This window comes from Stegodyphus dumicola, chromosome X2 (assembly GCF_044657685.1).
Source record: "Stegodyphus dumicola isolate Sdum_Otavi_A_Nest chromosome X2, ASM4465768v1".
NCBI lineage: Eukaryota > Metazoa > Arthropoda > Arachnida > Araneae > Eresidae > Stegodyphus > Stegodyphus dumicola.
Genome location: NC_140781.1, coordinates 56,854,862 through 56,874,273, shown reverse-complemented (window position 1 = coordinate 56,874,273; position 19,412 = coordinate 56,854,862). Strand labels below are relative to the sequence as shown.

Sequence of the window (19,412 nt, the reverse complement as noted above, 5' to 3'; positions counted from 1 at the left end):
GTTTTCTTAATCATAATAGAATACAGTACTTTTATTTTTTTCTTTGAAATGAAAGTTCGGCTTTAATTCTCCATATAAAATTCATTATATGCAAAATTTTCTGCAGTGTTAAATTATTCATAAATTATTCTCTGTATATGATGAAAATTTACATACATTTTATACTTCTTATAAATTTTGTAGAATTAAAAGAAGCAGTGTAACCAGTATTCCCTTTCACCTCCCTTTGTCGGACTTAAACGAACACACTTCCATTTGTCACTTAAATATAAATATAAAAAATGTATAATTACACATACATGTATAGGTTTTTAATTATATTATTTTGATTGACTCTCTGTTCTATATACATATAGGATTTTAATTCAGGCGGAGCCCAAAATTAAATGTGTTCCGCTACTTAAATTTATTGTTCAATTATTTGTTATTAATTTAATTTTGTTTTATTTTATCTTTATTCATAAATCTGCTTTGTGAAGCAGAGGAAATAAAGGAAAAAATATTAATTTTAACGTAGCATATATATCGGTGTGGGTTTTTGTCAGTGTGGGCTTTTATCAGCGTGCGCTTATATCTGTGTGGGCTTTTATCAATGTGGGTTTTTATCTGTGTGGGCTTTTATCAATGTGCGCTTTCATCGGTGTGGGTATTAGTCGCGTAGGCAATTATCCCAGTGGGGTCTTTTTTGTGGGCTTTTGTCGCTTGCACTTTCGTCCAGTGGGCTTTTGTCTGGTCACCATATATATATGTAAACATATACACATGGGTTACAGCTTATTTTTTAAATATAAAGAAGTAATAGATGCTAGAGAAAAAAAATTGATGCCATAGCAAATTATTTATATTAATTAGCATTTATTATGAAATAGAAAAACTGGCATTAGTTATTTCGAAGAAACAGTATAGCTTCAGCAAGATCTTCTTTGTTAGAGGCCCATAGATCCGATTTGATGACCTTCAGAGCTGAGAAGAGCCTTTCCACACTAACTTGAGTAGGAGGAAGAGCTATTACTGTTAGGGCTACTTCTTTTAGCTTTTCAGGATAGATTTTTATAAGTTCTAAAAGAGGTTTCTTGCAAGTGTAATCATATTTCTCTATTTCTTCAAAGGCCGTGTAGAAATCTTGTTTGTATTTTTTCATTTTTATATCTAAAGGCTCTTGGTTCTTTATTTTCATTCTCCTTGCCTTAGCCTTTTCAATATTATCCAAAAATATTTCTTAAAATCTAATTCATGACTAGAAAAGGATGATAGAGACTCAATTGCAGTGTCTGCAGGTTGACTGCCCTAATTAGAATTCTCCAATTTTTCTGAGAATGATTTCATTCTTAATAAAATTTCATAGATGACTTTCTTTGCCTTTTTAATTTGTTCGTCATCCAAGAAAATTCGGTGTTTCGGATCTACATATATTGAACCGAGCAAGATCTCATTGTCTAGCTAACTAGTTTCTCTTTTCTTTATTGAAGAAATGATTCCTTCTGCAATAAACCCTCGATTTCAGAAAGAATAAACGTCCCATTCTTCCATTCTCGCCTCCTGTCAATTCTTCAGATTGCAGCTTTTTTGTGGCTATATACAGTGTAGAAAGAAGAGTTTCCAATTCTGCAAGATCATTCCACAGTCTTTCTGTTAGTGAAACATTAGGATTTTATACCTCTTCTAAAAAAGTTATTAATTCTAAAAACTCTTTATCATTAAATATGTACTTCCTTGAATAGAAGAGAAACACGCCAATGTGACATTCAAAATCGCAATAACAACCTTGTATTTCGCATACATTTATTACATTTATACATTTATTACACTCAATCAATTTCGAGGGCAGCTACAGGTCCCTCCTCATCAGGAGAACGAAATTGCTAGAAAGGAACTACCAGTGTTCCTAGTAATTTCCTTTCTAGTAATTTTGTTCTCCTGATGAGGAGGGACCTGTAGCAGCCCTCTAAATCGATTGAGTGTTTTAATAAATGTGCACGAAATACAAGGTTGTTATTGTAATTTTGAATGTAGTTCCTTATTGCGTTGCTTGATCAATAATTGCTCCTTTTCCTGCTCGCTTCCTAAGAATGGCAGCAATTTTAGGATTTCTTGCTGCTATTGCTGCTTACCTAAATTCACCAGTGAGATTTGTAACTAAATGAATGAGTTTAATTGCTAATGGCAAATATCACATCCATCCTTATATTTATTTATTAATATGTCAATAAAATAGAAAATAACTATTTATTAATGTATACAATACGTAAATAAAAATAATAACTCAGCTTGTCATTGATTTTTTTCAATTCATTTTAATTTCATTTCAAATTCTAACTGACCAACAAAACTGGAGACGGAGTCGACTTGTTCTTAGTGACTCCTGCTCCGACTCCTTTTACCCCAAAATCTGCCCAACTCCAATTCCGACTCCACAGCCCTGATGGTGATGTAAACTATCTATGCAGAGTAGTCACATATGAGTAAATTTTTTTACAATTGTATCACTGCTGTGTAGAAGAAACAAATAATGAATAATTTTCAATTAATGTTATTCTTTAAAGATATGAGAGTTTCAAATACATGAAAGATATATTATTTGGCTAAGTATATAAGGTATATTTTAATTTTATAAGTTATTTTAATTTAGTGAACCTTTCCTATCTTGCCTCATTTCAACTTACAGATCCCTACCAGAATGAGTTTTTAAAATCGCATTGAATGCAAATGAAGAAGAGATTGTACTAAAGGAAAGTTCACCTGACTTCAAGAGAGAGAGAGCTAGGAATCCAGAATAGTGTGTGTGTTTGCCTTTGGGCTACGTCTCTCTTACGTTGTTACGCTCAACCATATTATTTTGTGCCTTTTGTTAGTTTTTCAGCTAGTTCAGATTACAGGCCAACTAGGTTAGAATTGCATTAGCTTTGTCTAAATATTTAAGTTAGTCATAGTTAGTTCTTATTTGTTATTTTTGAGTTTGAGTTAAGGCTTTTCTGTAAGCCTGAAGAAAGGGGGGCAACTGTTATTCTTATTTTGAGTGAATAAAGGGTAAATAATCCTTCTTGAGTTTACAGTCCCTGTTCTAATCTCGGGCACAGCACTGGTGTTCGAAAATGTCACGCCCGAGTATTTCTCGGGGTAATTTTTTTTTTGAGTGCATCGTATTGTCATACCAATCGGGAGATGTTTATTTCGGCTACATTTGGTTTTTCCAATAAAAAAATTTGACAATTTGTGTACCCAAATCATCAAGATAACTTGACAGTTAAAGGGTTAACAGTTCTCTAGGTTCCTCGACTCTTCATTTAGCAGAATAAAAGGAAGGAACTCTATAAGTAATCTAAATACAGTAGACGTCCAGAAATATGCAATGCTTGGGACCAGAGGTTGTAGGCAGATTTCAGGATTTTGTGGATTTCAGGGCAGAAAAGATAAATCATAATATTCAGACTATAAATAAGGTATATTATTATTGATGGCATATTATCCGTTGATTCTGTCTGTAGAAAGCACTGAGCAAAAAGTACCTTTAATTTAAATAATATGCTACGTTTACAATAATCTATACTTCTCTTCTGATGTGTATTATACTTTTAGCCATAGTGAAAAAACACTGAAGTTTTGATAGCCATTATTTGCTGAAAAGTAAAAATATGCCGCATAACAACGGAAAGTAAATTTTGAATTGTAAACAAATAAATGGGAAATTGCTGGAGCTTCAGTTGTTTTCAGAAAGACTAAATCTGTATTGTTTGAGTAAATAGCATAATTATTGAATATATTTAAGACTAAATAATTATTCAGTCAATAAAGCATTGAAACAGAGTTGTAGCTTGGGTTTTCAGCGCCCAGGGACAACTGAAGATTTCGTGCCCCCTACTGCTTGCCAAGGATGGAAGACATTTAATTATAAAATGTCGTAACATCAGTTTGGCGCTCCTTGGATTCTGCGCCCGGGGACAGATGCCCCCCTTGCCCCCCTCTAGCTACACCCCTGCATTGAAATATAAGTGTAGAAATGAATAAACTTTTGTTGTGAATATTATTTGAATTTTACATTCCAGTTTTCCTGCTGCTAATCCACAAGTAGCATTAAGTTTATTGAGGATATAAAAAAAGCGATATGAATGTATCTGATAAATCGTTATTGCTTGATAAATCGTTATTGCTCGTTTTGGTATCTAAAAGTCAGAATTCATTAGTACCTTGCTTTTTAAATATAAGTAAATTTTCATGTCATGGATTAGGTGGGTACTTATTTAGTTTGTTAGCAGCAAATTTTTGTTTGTATATGCAGGGTATAGCAAAAAAGTTGATCACAACTTTGAGGGGTGATAGCATATGGCAAAAGTAACAGTTTTTGTAATACAATACTTGTTGGAATGTGAAATGTGAACCTGAAACATGTTAAATATAAAGAACATCTGCCAAAGGTATAATTTACAGGTACCCCTTAGCAAAAATTGGCGCGTTTTGACGGAAATGGATACCGAGTTTGTGCAATTCTTTGACTTGTTATTTTCCCAAAGCCAAAATAACAACACTAAGAATTGCAAACTGGGTATCCATGTACACAACAACCTATTTTCACTTAAAAAAACATCAAGTAATTGCACAGACTTGGCATTGCACACTCCCTTGACTTTATCCATGTACACATCAACATATTTTCACTTAAAAAAAAATCAGAGAATTGCGCAAACTAGGCATTGTGCACTTCCTTGACATTGTCCATGTACACATCAAACTACATTAACTTAAAAAGTCAAAGGAGCAGCCAACAAAAGATATGTAATCTCACTAAACTGCATTTTAAATCAAACAATGAAATAACATAAAAAAGGAAATTCATCTTTGCAGTACACAAAAGAAATATCCACTTACCTTATGTATGAATTAACAATGATACATAAGTCTTCAGTCAAACAAAATTCCTTAACAGCATCCAAAAATTCCTAAAATTATCTGAACTAAAATCTGTATACTGGCATCTCCAATTAAATTCACAAAATAAGAGTCAAGTAATGCTCTTTCCCCCTTTCTTTCCAAATCGTACAGAAACTTCAAATTAATCTTACCACATTCAGCTATTTTACCATCTAAACCACAAAACAAGCAATATACTTCCTAAACAACACACATACCGCAGTCATGCAACTTATTACGTCATAATAGGGTTTCTGTAACATTCAACTACTCAGGCTACTATCACTGAAACAACAACTTTGCGATAATACAAGGGGGGCCCTTTTCTCTTCTCTAACCAAACATGGATTATGAAGAGTTGATTTAATAGTGAATATTTTCAAGCAATAATGTTTGATATTTACAAGAATTTTTCAGATGACTGACCACAAACTGCTATGCGTGCATTACAATGACATTAAAAAGGTTATTATGCACTTTGAAGATACTCTCTATGTCATGTACTTCTGCAGCAATGGCTTTAATTTTAGCTTTAAATTCTTCCGAGAGTCATTCTGCATCTGATAAACAAGGTGTTTTAATTGTGCTTGTACTATGATTCTAAACTAATAAGTGGACTGTATAGCAAAAGAACTAACTAATTTATTTACTGTAATTAACTATTCAGATCTAATACATGCTCTGGCATGTTGCTTGGCCATCTGGATTCGGCTAAGCAACATGCCAGAGCATGTATTAGATCTGAATAGTTAATTACAGTAAATAAATTAGTTAGTTCTTTTGCTATACAGTCCACTTATTAGTTTAGAATCATATTAGATCTGAATAGTTAATTACAGTAAATAAATTAGTTAGTTCTTTTGCTATACAGTCCACTTATTAGTTTAGAATCATAGTACATGGTCCGTCGAGCCGGAGAAGTGAACAAAATGCTGGCATTAGATAGAAACAAAACTTCGTTAAAAGCGAAACTAACTAGGTTAGAAAATGTAGTGAAGGAATATGATGATAGTTCGAATAAGAATGAAATTCAAATAAAGTATAGATCGCTACAAAGCATTCAAATGGATATTAGAAACTTGAGGATTAGATATTTCGAAAGCGTTGATGAAAAAGATGTCACAGACATCGATGAAGAAATCGCCGAAATGGAAGAAAGAACGGAAGTTCTAGAGGTAAGAATTATGGAAATTCTATCATCTATAGCACATTCTGAAAATGAAAATGATTATAGTAAATTTGATCCTAAAGTACAAATACGTTTGCCAGAATTACCAATTCCTAAGTTTTCTGGTAAATATACCGAATGGAATAATTTTAAGCTTCAATTCGAAAACATCATAGCGAATAACACGCAATTAACAGAAGTTCAGAAACTCTACTATTTAAAGGCTGCATTAACTGATGAAGCAAAAAATCTTGAAACTGTTGATGATACTTTTAGTTCTCTATTTAAAGCTCTTCAAGATAGGTATGAAAATAAAAGAATATTAATTGAGACGCATATAAAGTCAATAATGGATTTACGTACTTTAACATTCGAATCGTCTAAAGGAATAAGATATGTAATAGATAATGTTACTAAAAACGTTAGGGCTCTGAATGTTTTAAAATATGAGAAAAATAATTTATCGGATATTCTGTTATTAAACATCGTACTTCAGAAACTAGATTTCGAAACGCGCAAACAATTTGAACTAAGCATTAATGCTACGGAAGTTCCTACGTTTGATGAATTAATTTCGTTTTTAGAGAAAAGATGTCAGTTATTGGATAACATTAACCATAGTATTAATAAAATGAAATATCCGTTAGAAAAAAGTTCGAAATCAAAGGCTCTGATGGTTAAAACTGATAGTGTTTCGATTTGTGTTACATGCAAAAATAATAATCATCCACTGCATAAATGTGATTCATTTTTGAAATTAAATCCAAATCAAAGATATGAAATAGTTAAAACCCATAAATTGTGTCTAAACTGTCTCAGTAACGAGCATTTAATCGCAAAATGCAATTCTAAGTTCAGATGTTCGGAATGCCATAAAAAACACCATTCATTAATACATCGCCTGCTCAGAAATGGCGCCATTCAACATAAGTTAGACAAAACAAAAACGGAAGCAAGAGTGACGAAATTATAAACAAGAACGCAGATGTCTCTAATAAAAATCAATTAAGTTGTCTTTTGACACGCAGAAAAAACGTCTTATTGGCGACTGCAATAATATATATTTGCAATTCCGAAGGAAAAAGAATCCCAGTTCGCGCAATACTTGATAACGGCAGCATGAGTTGTTTCTTGTGTGAAGGAGTTGCTAATTTGTTAAATTTAAAGAAAGAAAGAATTTATGCATCTGTATCCGGAATTAATGAGAACGTTATAAATATTAATTATCAACTAGATGTACAGATTTCGAATAAGGATTTAACATATGTAAGATCAGTTAATTGCTTAGTTATTTCTAAAATAACCAATGTAACTCCATCAAGGTGTTTAGATGTGAAGTCATTAAATATTCCCATTGATATTGAATTAGCGGATCCGCAATTTGGAACACCTAACAAAATAGATATGTTACTAGGGGCCGAATTGTTCTTTGAGATTTTAAAAGAAGGAAAATTTCAATTAGAAAATCAACCGTTGATATTTCAAGAAACAGTTTCTGGATATATCGCGTCTGGTGCATGCAAGAGTGACTCAGAAGTAAATTATTGTGGTTTAGTTCTAAATAGTGAAGAAAGAGTTGAAGAAATTTTGCAAAGATTTTGGGAAGTTGAATCCATTAAAAATATCGAGGATGCTTTGAGTGAAGAAGAAAAATACTGTGAAGAACATTTCAAGCGTACTCACTATAGACAAAATGATGGAAGATACGTAGTTCAGTTACCCATAAGGGAAGGTGTAGAATTAGGAGAATCGAAAACGCTGGCTGAGAAAAGATTGCATCAAGTGTGGAATCGACTAGAAAGTGATTCGAATATGAAAACATTATATAAGAATTTTATTAAAGAATATAAGGATCTAAATCACATGGAAGAAGTTCAAGAAATTGAAACATCGACTTGCAATTATCTTAGTCATCATGGAGTTAATCGGCCAGAGAAAGCCTCTACCAAGCTTCGCGTTGTGTTTAATGCATCCGCGGCTACTAGCAATGGAAAGTCACTGAACTCAATATTAATGAAAGGGAGAATACCTCAAGAAGATTTATTTTCTATTATTATTAGATTTCGAAAGTACAACTATGCATTAGGAGCTGATGTTCAGAAGATGTACAGACAAATACTTATTGAACCATCTCAACGAAACCTGCAGTTGATCTTGTGGAAGGAATCAGTTGGTAGTCCTGTGCAGACTTACCGTCTAAGGACTGTAACATACGGAACAGCAACTGCACCATTCCTTGCAACAAGGGTCCTGAGGCAGTTAGCAATGGATGAAGCGACAGACTTTCCTCATGCCTCAAGAGCCATACTGAAGGACTGTTACGTGGACGACATTATTACTGGAGCTAATACCATGCAAGAAGCCAAGGAGTTGCAGGCACAGTTAACCTGTCTTCTAGAACGTGGTGGAATGCAGTTACACAAATGGTGTTCAAACAATCCAGAACTATTGAAGAATAAAGAAAGTGCTACTCAGGATTACTCCTTTCAAGTTACGGATAAGCCTCAGATTACAAAAGCCTTAGGAATGTCATGGAATACGTCTACAGACTGTTTTTCTTACGATCTAAAGGTACCTGACTTTGAAGAAACAGGCACGAAAAGAGATGTCTCATCAACGATAGGTCGCCTGTTTGATCCGTTAGGTTTAATTGGACCTGTTACGACAAAAGCTAAAATATTTCTACAAAAACTTTGGCTTCTAAAATTAAATTGGAATACACCTCTTCCTAAAAATTACTCTGAAGAATGGAAGGCATTTCTGCATAGTCTCAAAATAGTCAACGATTATCGCATCCCTAGATTTGTTCTAGCCAATGGATTACAACAAATAGAAATTATAGGATTCTGTGATGCTAGTCAGAAAGCCTATGGTGCTGCAATTTATGTGAAATGTATGTCATCTTCAAATGAATGTTCATCAAGACTTCTGTGCAGCAAGTCTCGTGTGTCACCTCTGAAGTCAATTACCATTCCTCGTTTGGAACTTTGTGGTGCAGTTCTGTTGGTAAAATCATTCAGCTACCTATTGTCAAGGTGTATTACTTCACTGATTCGTCAATAGTATTAGCATGGATTAAGAAGGAACCTTATCAACTAAAGACATTTGTTGCTAATAGAGTATCTGTTATTCGAAGCATGACTGCGGTTCATGAGTGGTACCATGTTAACACTCACAATAATCCAGCTGATTTGATATTACGTGGAGCTGAACCTAAAGATCTTCTTCATAATGATTTATGGTGGTATGGACCAACTTTCTTGACTAAGGAGAGGTTTTTGACTAATCCTTGTAAATTAATTTCATCTGATATGGATGATGTGGAATACGTCAAAGAACTCAAACTTAAGGATAATGACTTAGTTAATCTAAATGTGAACTCTAATTCCCTTGTTTTAGATCATATTCTTAACATTAGTAATAACTATATTCGTATTATTCGTGTATTAAGTTTTGTTTGTAGATTTATAGCCAATTGTAAGGGAAAACATTTAATAGGTTCTCTAACTGTTAAAGAATTGGATGACGCTGAGAAAATCATTATCAGGTATGTACAGTTACAGCATTTTAGCAAGAATATTCTGTCTTTAAAAATTAAGAATTGTGTTTCTTCCAAAAGTAAGTTAAAATTTTTATGTCCATTTCTAGATAATGATTCTCTTCTGAGAGTAGGAGGCAGACTTGCCAATAGTAATCTTAATTACAACCAAAAGTTTCCTTATGTAATGCCAAAAGATCATGTGTTTACTAGATTAATTTTTCAGTATTACCATGTTAAATATTTACATCTTGGTGCTCAAGCACTATTGCATCAGGTTCGTAGTAAATTTTGGGTTATTAATGGTCGAGATGTAGCTCGAAAGGTTGTACATGAATGTGTAACATGTTTTAAGATTAAACCAATTGTATGTGAACAACTTATGGGAAATTTACCTGGTGAGAGAGTTAATCCAGATTTTGTATTTAATACGTGTGGACTTGACTTTTCTGGTCCATTCCTCATCAAGTATAAAAATCAGAGAAAGGGTAATTATGCAAAGGTGTACGTTGCTATATTCATTTGTTTAGCTACTAAAGCAATTCATTTAGAGGTAGTAACTGATTTAACCACAGATTCATTACTTGCTACTATTAAAAGATTTATTGCTAGACGTGGAAAATGTAATACCATAATGTCAGATAACGGTACTAATATGGTTGGTGCAAAATCAGAACTGAAAAAATTGCATAGTTTAGTCCTTAAATCTAATTCTGATATAGCAGATTTCTTAACATCTGAAGGTATAAATTGGAAACTAATTCCACCTAGAGCACCAAATTTCGGTGGTTTATGGGAAGCAGGTATTAAGTCATTTAAATACCATCTTCAGCGTACAATCAGCAGTTATAAATTAACTTTAGAAGAATTTTGGACTGTTGTCACACAGATTGAAGGTATTCTCAATTCTCGTCCAATTTTACCCTTATCAACAGATGCAAATGACTTTGATGCCTTAACGCCAGGTCATTTTTTAATTGGACGTTCCATTACTTCATATCCTGAACCAGATTTGTCTCATCTTACAGATAATAGACTTTCTAAATGGCAAGTTATTACCAAGTTCATTCAAGTTATTTGGAAACGTTGGCAAACTGATTATTTAAATCATCTACAACAACGCACCAAATGGTTTATTAATAAAGAAAATTTAAAGGCAGGTATGTTAGTTGTGTTAAAGGAAGATAATCTTCCGGCATTTAAATGGTCTTTAGCAAGAATTCTAGAAGTTTTACCTGGTAAAGATAATAAGGCCAGAGTTGTTAAAGTGAAAACATCAAATGGTGTGTATATTCGATGTATTAGTAAAATTTGTTTATTACCTATCCAGGATAATAATGCTTAGTTTACATTATTATGTTCTTATTGAAAATTGTGCTTTACATTAAAATGGAACTGTTTAAAGAATAAGTTCGATTGTAGAATAGTGAATGTTTATGTTTTTAAAATGTTGCATTATTTTATATTATATTCATGATGAAATTATCTAAAAAAAAAAAAAAAGCATGTATTAGATCTGAATAGTTAATTACAGTAAATAAATTAGTTAGTTCTTTTGCTATACAGTCCACATATTAGTTTAGAATCAAAGTACAGTGCTAAAGAAAGAAAACTAGACAGAAGAGCTCTGTATCTCTTAGAAGAATATAGGATTGGGGTTCTCAACCATGAGGAATTCCCCTGTTAGGAATTTCATAGTTTCAGTCAGAAATGTCAGGCTTTTATTCATTTGTTAAGTATTTAGTTGTAATTTCTGGCTATAAAAAACTTTTATTTAAATTTTGGTATTTATTAACATTTTCTACACTTTCTGTTGTTGAGTTTGTAAAACACATTGAAAAATCATCTAAATGTAGATAATATATATATTTATTTTTTGAGTTTTGGAAAGGAAGGGGAATGATCAAGCATGGTGAAAGGGATGCATGGGATCAAAGAGGTTGAGAATCCCTGACTGAGGGGTTGAAAGTTTATGTCCACCATACTATGTTGTTTCAGAAATTAAGTATTCAGGTAATTCTGAACTTTCTGTTATGGGCTGGTGCTTCATCATGTTGAAACAACATGTGTACGTAGACATTTGCTAGAACCAGTTGTGGTAAATTAGACAGGACTCGCCGAAGGAAATTACAGTGCTTGGTTTTGTTGAGATGTTCATTCACATTTCACCTTGTACTGTATTATGAAAACTTTTGCAATGTTCTATCATATGTTTTTCGTATTAAAAACTGTTTACTGATACTTGTAAAAAAATTAGCATAATTTTAAGTTCTTGCATCTGCCTTAAATATTTAAGGATATTTTGAGCATGAAGTTGCATTCTACCCAATAATTGATATTTGTATGTTAAAAGAATCTCATAGAAACATTTTTGCTACTCATTGTGTTTATTCACTTTCCCAATATAACTAGATTTTTTAATTATAATCTTTCGTAGCATGTTCTATCGGAATAGTATTTCCTAAGAGCCTTTTTAATGTAAAAATGTAGTTCTTAATTTTTTTAAGAATTTTTCTGATACTTAACTGATTAAGCTGAACTACTTTAATTGAAAACAAGCATTTAATGTGAAATGTCTTGTGTCATTAAGCTAGTTATTTGATTGCAAACAAACAATCAATATGTATATATTGTATTGATAATAATATTTTAATGTTTAGGAAGCTAAATCAACTAATGGAATTGGACGTAAGATAGCCAATAAAGTATGGGAAATTATACAAACCGGTCATCTAAAGGAAATTGAGGAAATAAGCTGTAATCAAAGAGCTAAAACTCTGAGATTATTTAGAGCAGCATGGGGTATTAATTCTTTAACTGCTGATGCTTTGTATAAAGAGGTAATGTAAGTTTATGTTTGCAAAATTCAAGATTATTTTTACTTTTTTGTCATAAAAAACTAAACATTTGCAGTTCTATTATTCTTCAAATGATTGCTATGTAATTTTTGAAAGTCATCGATTTTTTCCTACCTAAAACAAAGTTAATACAGGAATACTTTTTCAAATTATAAATTGAATTTTAGGACACCAGCTCCTGATTGTTGATCCAAAACTGTTATGCAATATTTAGAATTCCCAATAACAGTTTTCATTGCATTGAAGCTGACAAGAAATTTGAATGTCATTTACTGTTATGTCCTTATGTTGAAACAAATAACATGTATTTGGTAAAAATCTTGATTGTATGTGTCGAATTTTCCTCCTACATGCCATCATGATATATAACTTGATTTTGCTATTGACTAAATATGTTAAAACTTTTCTTGGAGTGCTTTAGTAATTAATTATGCATTAACAGCTAAATGCTTTTTCTACAGTTTTTCCTTTCAGATTAATCGTAATGCCAAACCTTTTTCTGAACAAAACCGTAAATCTTGTAAATATTATAGCAACAAGTGTTATCAGTATATTCAAATTTACATTCATTGCTATTTGTTTAACAAACATAAATGTTGGAATTTCAAATGATAGACTGATACTGTGTTGTATTATGGCAAAAAATATTAATTTTTATGAAAATTAGAGGTTGAATATAGAAGTATCATTCCTTTCATTACTCATTCTGTTTTTGGTGTTTAAAATGCTTTGGTTGATCTATTATACTGACATAACGAGTTAAATTACCCCTCTGAAAATAATGTTTAACAGTAGGTAATGATGAGAAAATGATTTTACAAAATGTATATATGAATATTATTGTTATTAATAATTATGATGTATGAGGGCATTTCGAAAAGTATAGACACACCATACACCAGAGGAAAAGAAAAGTTTTGGTGAGTAAGTTGGCAACACAGGTGTTAACCTTGAACCGTTAGCTTTCTCCTCGCGGTCGTTTGGCATTTCAACGTTGATTCTGGTTGGAATAGGTCGTGTTTAAAATGGCTGCGCTGATTCAGAATCTCGCCAAATGCGAAGTGCGTTTCTTCATGCAAAAGGTCAGCGACCAGCGGATATTCACAAAGAAATTGTTTCTGTTTATGGGAACATTATGAGTCCATAAAATGTTACGAAATGGTGTCGTCATTTCTCTGAAGGTAGGACCGATGTTCGTGACGAACAAAGAACAGGTCGGCCATCTGTGATCTCTGATGTCCTTCTTCAGAGAACAGAGGAAGCAATTCGTGCGAGTAGACGTCTCAAATTGAAAAAATTGCATCAGATCATACCGGAAGTGTCAATGAAAAATCATTATGAAGTTGTGACTGTCAAGTTAGGGTACAGGAAATTGTGTGCGCGCTGGGTTCTAACACGCGGCAACCTTCTATGACTGTGGGATACAAAAGCTTGTGCACCGACTTAACAAATGTTTGGATAACGAGGGTGACTATGTCGAAAAATAATAAATAATCCAGTTAATAAGATGTAACTGACGTTTTCTAAATAATTTTTTTTTTTTTTTTTTTTTTTTTTTTTTAAGGAATGCGAGCCATTGTATCTTTACTTTTCGAAATGCCCTCATATGTTAGTTAAAGATTTGTAAATTTTGTTATTAATTTTTGTATATATTATAAAATACAAGTTTTTCCCCCTGGCATTTTGTTCTTCAGTGAGAATACTTCCTTCTTTATGCTTTTTAGACCATTAGCCAGAAATAAATTAATTTCTTTTTTTTGATTAAAAAAATTAATAAGAAACTAGTCTCTGATGACAACTGTAACTAGCAGTAAGATTATCTTGCCAACTTTAATGCCATCACTTCTCAAATAGAGTACAACATGTCACCAATAGCTCCCTTTTCTCACACTAAATATGACAACCTTATTATATTCCATCACTGAGTACATTTACAGTTCCAGCCATTTCATTTCAAATTTTGCAGCTATGTAAGTTAGTTTTAATTTCCTTTCTGTCATTGAACCTAAAATTGTTTATAAATCACTACTTTTGATTTAACGTATTAATATGAAAGAATATATAAATTTGTATTTATGAGCTTTACTTTTAATTTTGCATTTCGATCAAAAAGAATGTATCAGTTAGTATTCAATGACTACATTTTAATCTAAAATAATGTATTAATTTGAAAATTTTTCTATTGACTTCTAATCTTCTTTTGTATATATTAATTTATACAGGTTTTAATAGTTTCTTATTGTTCTTACAATACTGTGAGAGTGTCGGGGAATGTTTTTTCTAAAGTGAGGATTTTGTTTTACTAGTTTAATTCTGTTCTTAACAAGTACCTTAAATTAAGAATTTCTTACTAATTTTTATTTTAGTTTTTGTTTATAAGTCTTTTGGCTCAAGTAGACTAATATCTCTCTAATATTTAAGTTTTGTATGTAGCATTTAATTAAACTCTAACAAAATTGCTAGTAGGAAAAAAGACGGAACACTCTCACTTAATTTGGTTATTGTTAATTGATAGTGGATTGGTTTATTCCCCTTGACAAGTCAATCTACAGTCAGTGACAGTAGCTACCTTTTTAATTTTACATTTTAGGATTTTTACAATTAAAATATTATTTCTTCACAGTTTTTTAAAAAAATTTTACTGCGATAGAAATCTAATAACTTAAAATACTGGCTAAAATTTATTCCAATAATTCATTGTTTTAATAGAATTTCTGTTCCTTGGAGATGATATATGAAAAATCTTTTCTAATAAAAAAACTCTATATAGAGTGCATGCCTGATTTATAAAGCATTATTTTATTCATTTATAAAAAGCATGGGAACTTAACTTTAAATGAATATGTACTACTGTATTTTTCATTCATATTTTTTTATATTTTAAAATTGGGACTGTTTTGCACAGTTGTATTTTCCTTTAGAATTGTATTATACTTAGTTTCATAATATCTGCTGCTATTGCTAAAGGTTCTCAACTGGAAGGGGCGAATTTCCTTGAAAGGAAAAATTTTATGATTTTGAAGGGGGGGATTTGTTTGAGCTTGTTTTCAAACTGAAACTTTACTCTCATAGCTGAGGCCAAATATGATGTTGTTGAAATTACATGATCGGAAAGTGCCTGAAGCTCAAATGTTGGCATTACGTTTGTGCTGAAACAAACAAAAACATAATTGAATGTGTATATTAAGAACTGTTGGCTATGGTATATATTTAGTGATTATTACTTGTTACTTACTCCTTTGAAATGAATAGATTATTAAAGTTGTGAAAAATTTTTTTGTATTTCCTATTTATAATTGAGTTATTGCTCATAAATTTTATCTTTAATGCATACTGCTTTTGTAAAGCAATTGTGAAGTGTATAACAGATACGAATTAAGTTACAGACCATTTTAGGACATTCGTTTTGCAGTCTTATCAGTTGCATCATTATCAGCTTTTACTTAGATAATTACTACAAAGCACACTGTATGTGAAAGCGTTCTAACAATATGCTGACAGACTGACAGATTATCATCATTAACTGTTATCATCATTAAACATTTTGGCTGGGCACCAAAAATAGTTTGCTTAATATGAAAATATGAAATTGAGTGCATTAAGCAGTCTGAATTTGAAAATTCCAGGCATTACTTTTAATTAGGGTTGTTATTAAAATTTCATTTATTTTTTGTGAAACATTATCAGTTTACCTTTTGTACCTGTAGTAGATTTAAAAGTATTGGCCGTTTGTGCAAAAAGTTAAATATATGTTGGGAACAGTAATAGTTAAAGTTAGTGCTATTAGGCAATGGCTCATGATAAAGCATTTAAAATATCAATTAGATTATTACTGCATAAATTCAGGAGTTAAATATTTAAAAATGATCTAGGAAATTTATAAAATATTTAAAGTAAAAAATATAATTTCTGTTTAGTTTTTAGTTTCTTATTTAATTTTGTACCCATTCAGAAGTTGACTGAAGTAATGATAATTGTTTATTAACTTAAAAAAATGTGTTCACGAGATAAATATTTCAAAATGATCTAGAAAATTTATAAAATATATAAGGTGCCAAAATATAACATTTGTTCAACTTTTATTTTCTTTTTATTTTGTAATCCGTCAGATATTGACTGAATTAACAGTAACTATATATTAACTAAAAATTTTATGTTTGAATAAAAAGGATTTGTCTTTGTCTCACAAATGTGTTTTGCTTCTATCCTGTTTTAAGAGGTATTTGACTCTACATGGAACCTAATACTAATAAAATAATAAATAAAAAAGCGACATCTAACATAGATATATTGGTTTTGGGATTAATTACTCAAAAGCAATAACAGGTCTTGAAGAATAAAGATATTTCTAATTTATATATGCTGTGAAGTGATGGGACATGAACGGCCAGCTTTTTCTACTTGGACTTATTACCATGAGCAATAAATGGAATTCCTAATTGGATCATTAAATATTTCCAACATTTAATGGTTTTAATCATTTGACTTTTGATAGACATGCATCAAAGTTTCATTATTTTTTAACTTTTTTTCAAAAAAATTCTCGGGTGTTTTTGATTTGCTAAAAATAAAACAAGAGAAGAATAATTATTCTTGTTTTTTAATAGGGGTATTTGACCATACAAGACCTACGAACAAAATCTGATTTATCAAGAGCTCACCAGATTGGACTAAGATATTTTGATGACTTGAAATTAAAAATGCCACGTAAAGAAGCTGAGAAGATATTAAATTTAGTAAGAATTTTATAAACATTTATCTTTAATCCTTGTGATGATGATTATCAAAGCAGGAGCTTCTGTTAATTATTAATTTTAATATCCACAGGTCATGAGTGTAATATTTGGCCTATATTCTTTTGTTCAATGTGATGCTTGCTCTTCACTCAGACGAAATCGACAGTTTTGTGGCCACATAGAAATTTTAGTCTCTCTTCCTGAAGGCCGTGTGAATGATCATAAAATTTTGCCAGAAATTGTTGCCAAACTTCATCAAGATGGTTAGTGAAATCTTTTTGTGCAATGTGTTTTATATAGCTGTTTGTCTGTTTTCTTGTAATCATACTGTTATTGATAATAGTGAACTAACTGACTTGAAAGGGGCTACCAGTTAGTTTTTAAAATTTCTGTGTAAAAAATAATTGTTCTACATATTATTTTCTACCTTCAACTGGAAACACTTGACAAAGCATCATATGTAATAGCATTCAGCATTATCTGCAGTTTTCTCTGAAATTCATTTGTAGTGATTTATCTTTTCTCTCATAGCTTTATTTTCATTTCAGGATGGAGAAATAGGTCAAAATCTGATAAAAATGTGGAGTACCATATTTTTTTTATGCCAAAACCTTTTGTATGAAAAATTGTATGCAAATAGATACATTGTTATGATCCAGAATCTTATCCTTTAGTGCTGTTGTTGAATCATAGTTGTATTATATAGGGGCACCTTCTGTCCAAGCAGTTTCTCCAAAACCTTGTATGAGCATTTTGTGTGTTTATGTAGCACTTTGACTAAGTTTTTTACAAAATGTTATGTATGTGCTATTTTTTTTCCACCATTCGTTTTCACTATGAATTAAGTGGTAAGCTGTAATAACTAAGATGTTAAGAAAAACTAGTTGTTGTATGTTATCTTGCCCATGAATTTCATGGAAGAATGGTTGCCAGAGCCTGAAGGAGGTTGAACTTCTATTTCCACCCCAGTTTTGAGGAAGAGCACCTCGGAGGCTGGTACGAGGGTCTCCCACCCCTCTACTCTACCACCAATCCTCTACTCTACCACCATGAGAGGATTTTCAACTCGCCATATATTTAGAGTACTCCCATGCTGCAAAGACACTATACATTTACAGACATCCATTCCTTCTCCGGGATTCAAAACTGGGCCCTTTGATACCATAGTAGGCTTCCCCACTATACCGTCAGGGCAGCAAGAAAAACTAGTAGAGTGCAGGAATGCTTAGTGTGAAATACATATAAGAGTGTTTGCAAAAAGAGTATACACAGTGTTATTTGCAAGCATAAAAATAAATGACATATTTCTGATTATTTATGAAGGAGCTAGTTATTACTTAGCTTCTTCATAAATAATTTTTAAAGCATTTATTTTTATAGCTGAAGTGACTTTTGCCATATTAATAAACATTAGAAAGTGCATTAGCTTTATGACAGAGTACATAGGTGGAAATGATTTTTAGTCCATAAAAGTTCTTAATTTTGCTCATCTAACATTTCTATCCATTTTTTATGAGTTCCATTCTGATTGTGAATGAACATTATGAATATCCTTACAACCATGCTTTGAAATATTGTGACAAAAGTGTGACCTTCAAGAAGGTTCAAGTGCGATGTTTCATAAAGAACATGCCTCCAATCACTGTTATCAGTAAATCTTAAAATTCTTCACACGTATGGCCAAAAGACATGAAGAGGGCTCTTGAATAAAGGGAGAGATATTCTGGAACTGTTTGGTAGTATTATAAGATATTTCTCCCACCTTCTCGTAGCATGCCTTTGTGGTGTAAATGTCAGCACACTCGGTACGTATTCGAGAGGTCCATGGTTCGAGTCCCAGAGGGCATTGCTCATTTTTCATGTCTTCAGCTTCAAAGCAACCTAATGTCTCTACAGTGGTACCCAGACTATAAAAAACTTTGTGGATGATGATTCTCCACCACCAGGATTTGTGACTGGATCCCATAATGTCAAGTCGCCCTTTAAAAGGGGGAGTATATAAAGTATTTGTGCTGCCTTCTTTAGCATGCCTTCGTAGTGTAATGGTCAGCACGCTCGGTGCGTATTCAGGAGGTTCATTGTTCAAGTCCCGTGGAGGGCATTGCTCATTTTTCATCTCTCCTGCTCTCAGAAAATACCTTATGTCTCTACAGTATTAGAAGAATTCAAATTTCTGCAGGACTATTTGCTAATTTAAACTACTTCAG

At 32.0% G+C, this 19,412-nt stretch overlaps 1 protein-coding gene across 2 annotated transcripts in view; it reads left to right on the top strand.

The window, feature by feature from the left end:
- The window catches only part of LOC118198632 (uncharacterized), a 121,416-nt gene that overhangs the window by 30,490 nt on the left and 71,514 nt on the right, over positions 1 to 19,412 (top strand). The window contains exons 4-6 of one of the 2 annotated variants that reach the window (XM_085809404.1): positions 12,272 to 12,451; positions 17,077 to 17,205; positions 17,297 to 17,468. In XM_085809404.1, the coding sequence (XP_085665530.1) occupies positions 12,272 to 12,451; positions 17,077 to 17,205; positions 17,297 to 17,468 (481 nt within the window). The remainder of the gene's footprint in view (positions 1 to 12,271; positions 12,452 to 17,076; positions 17,206 to 17,296; positions 17,469 to 19,412) is intronic. The other variant, XM_085809405.1, reaches the window with a different exon arrangement.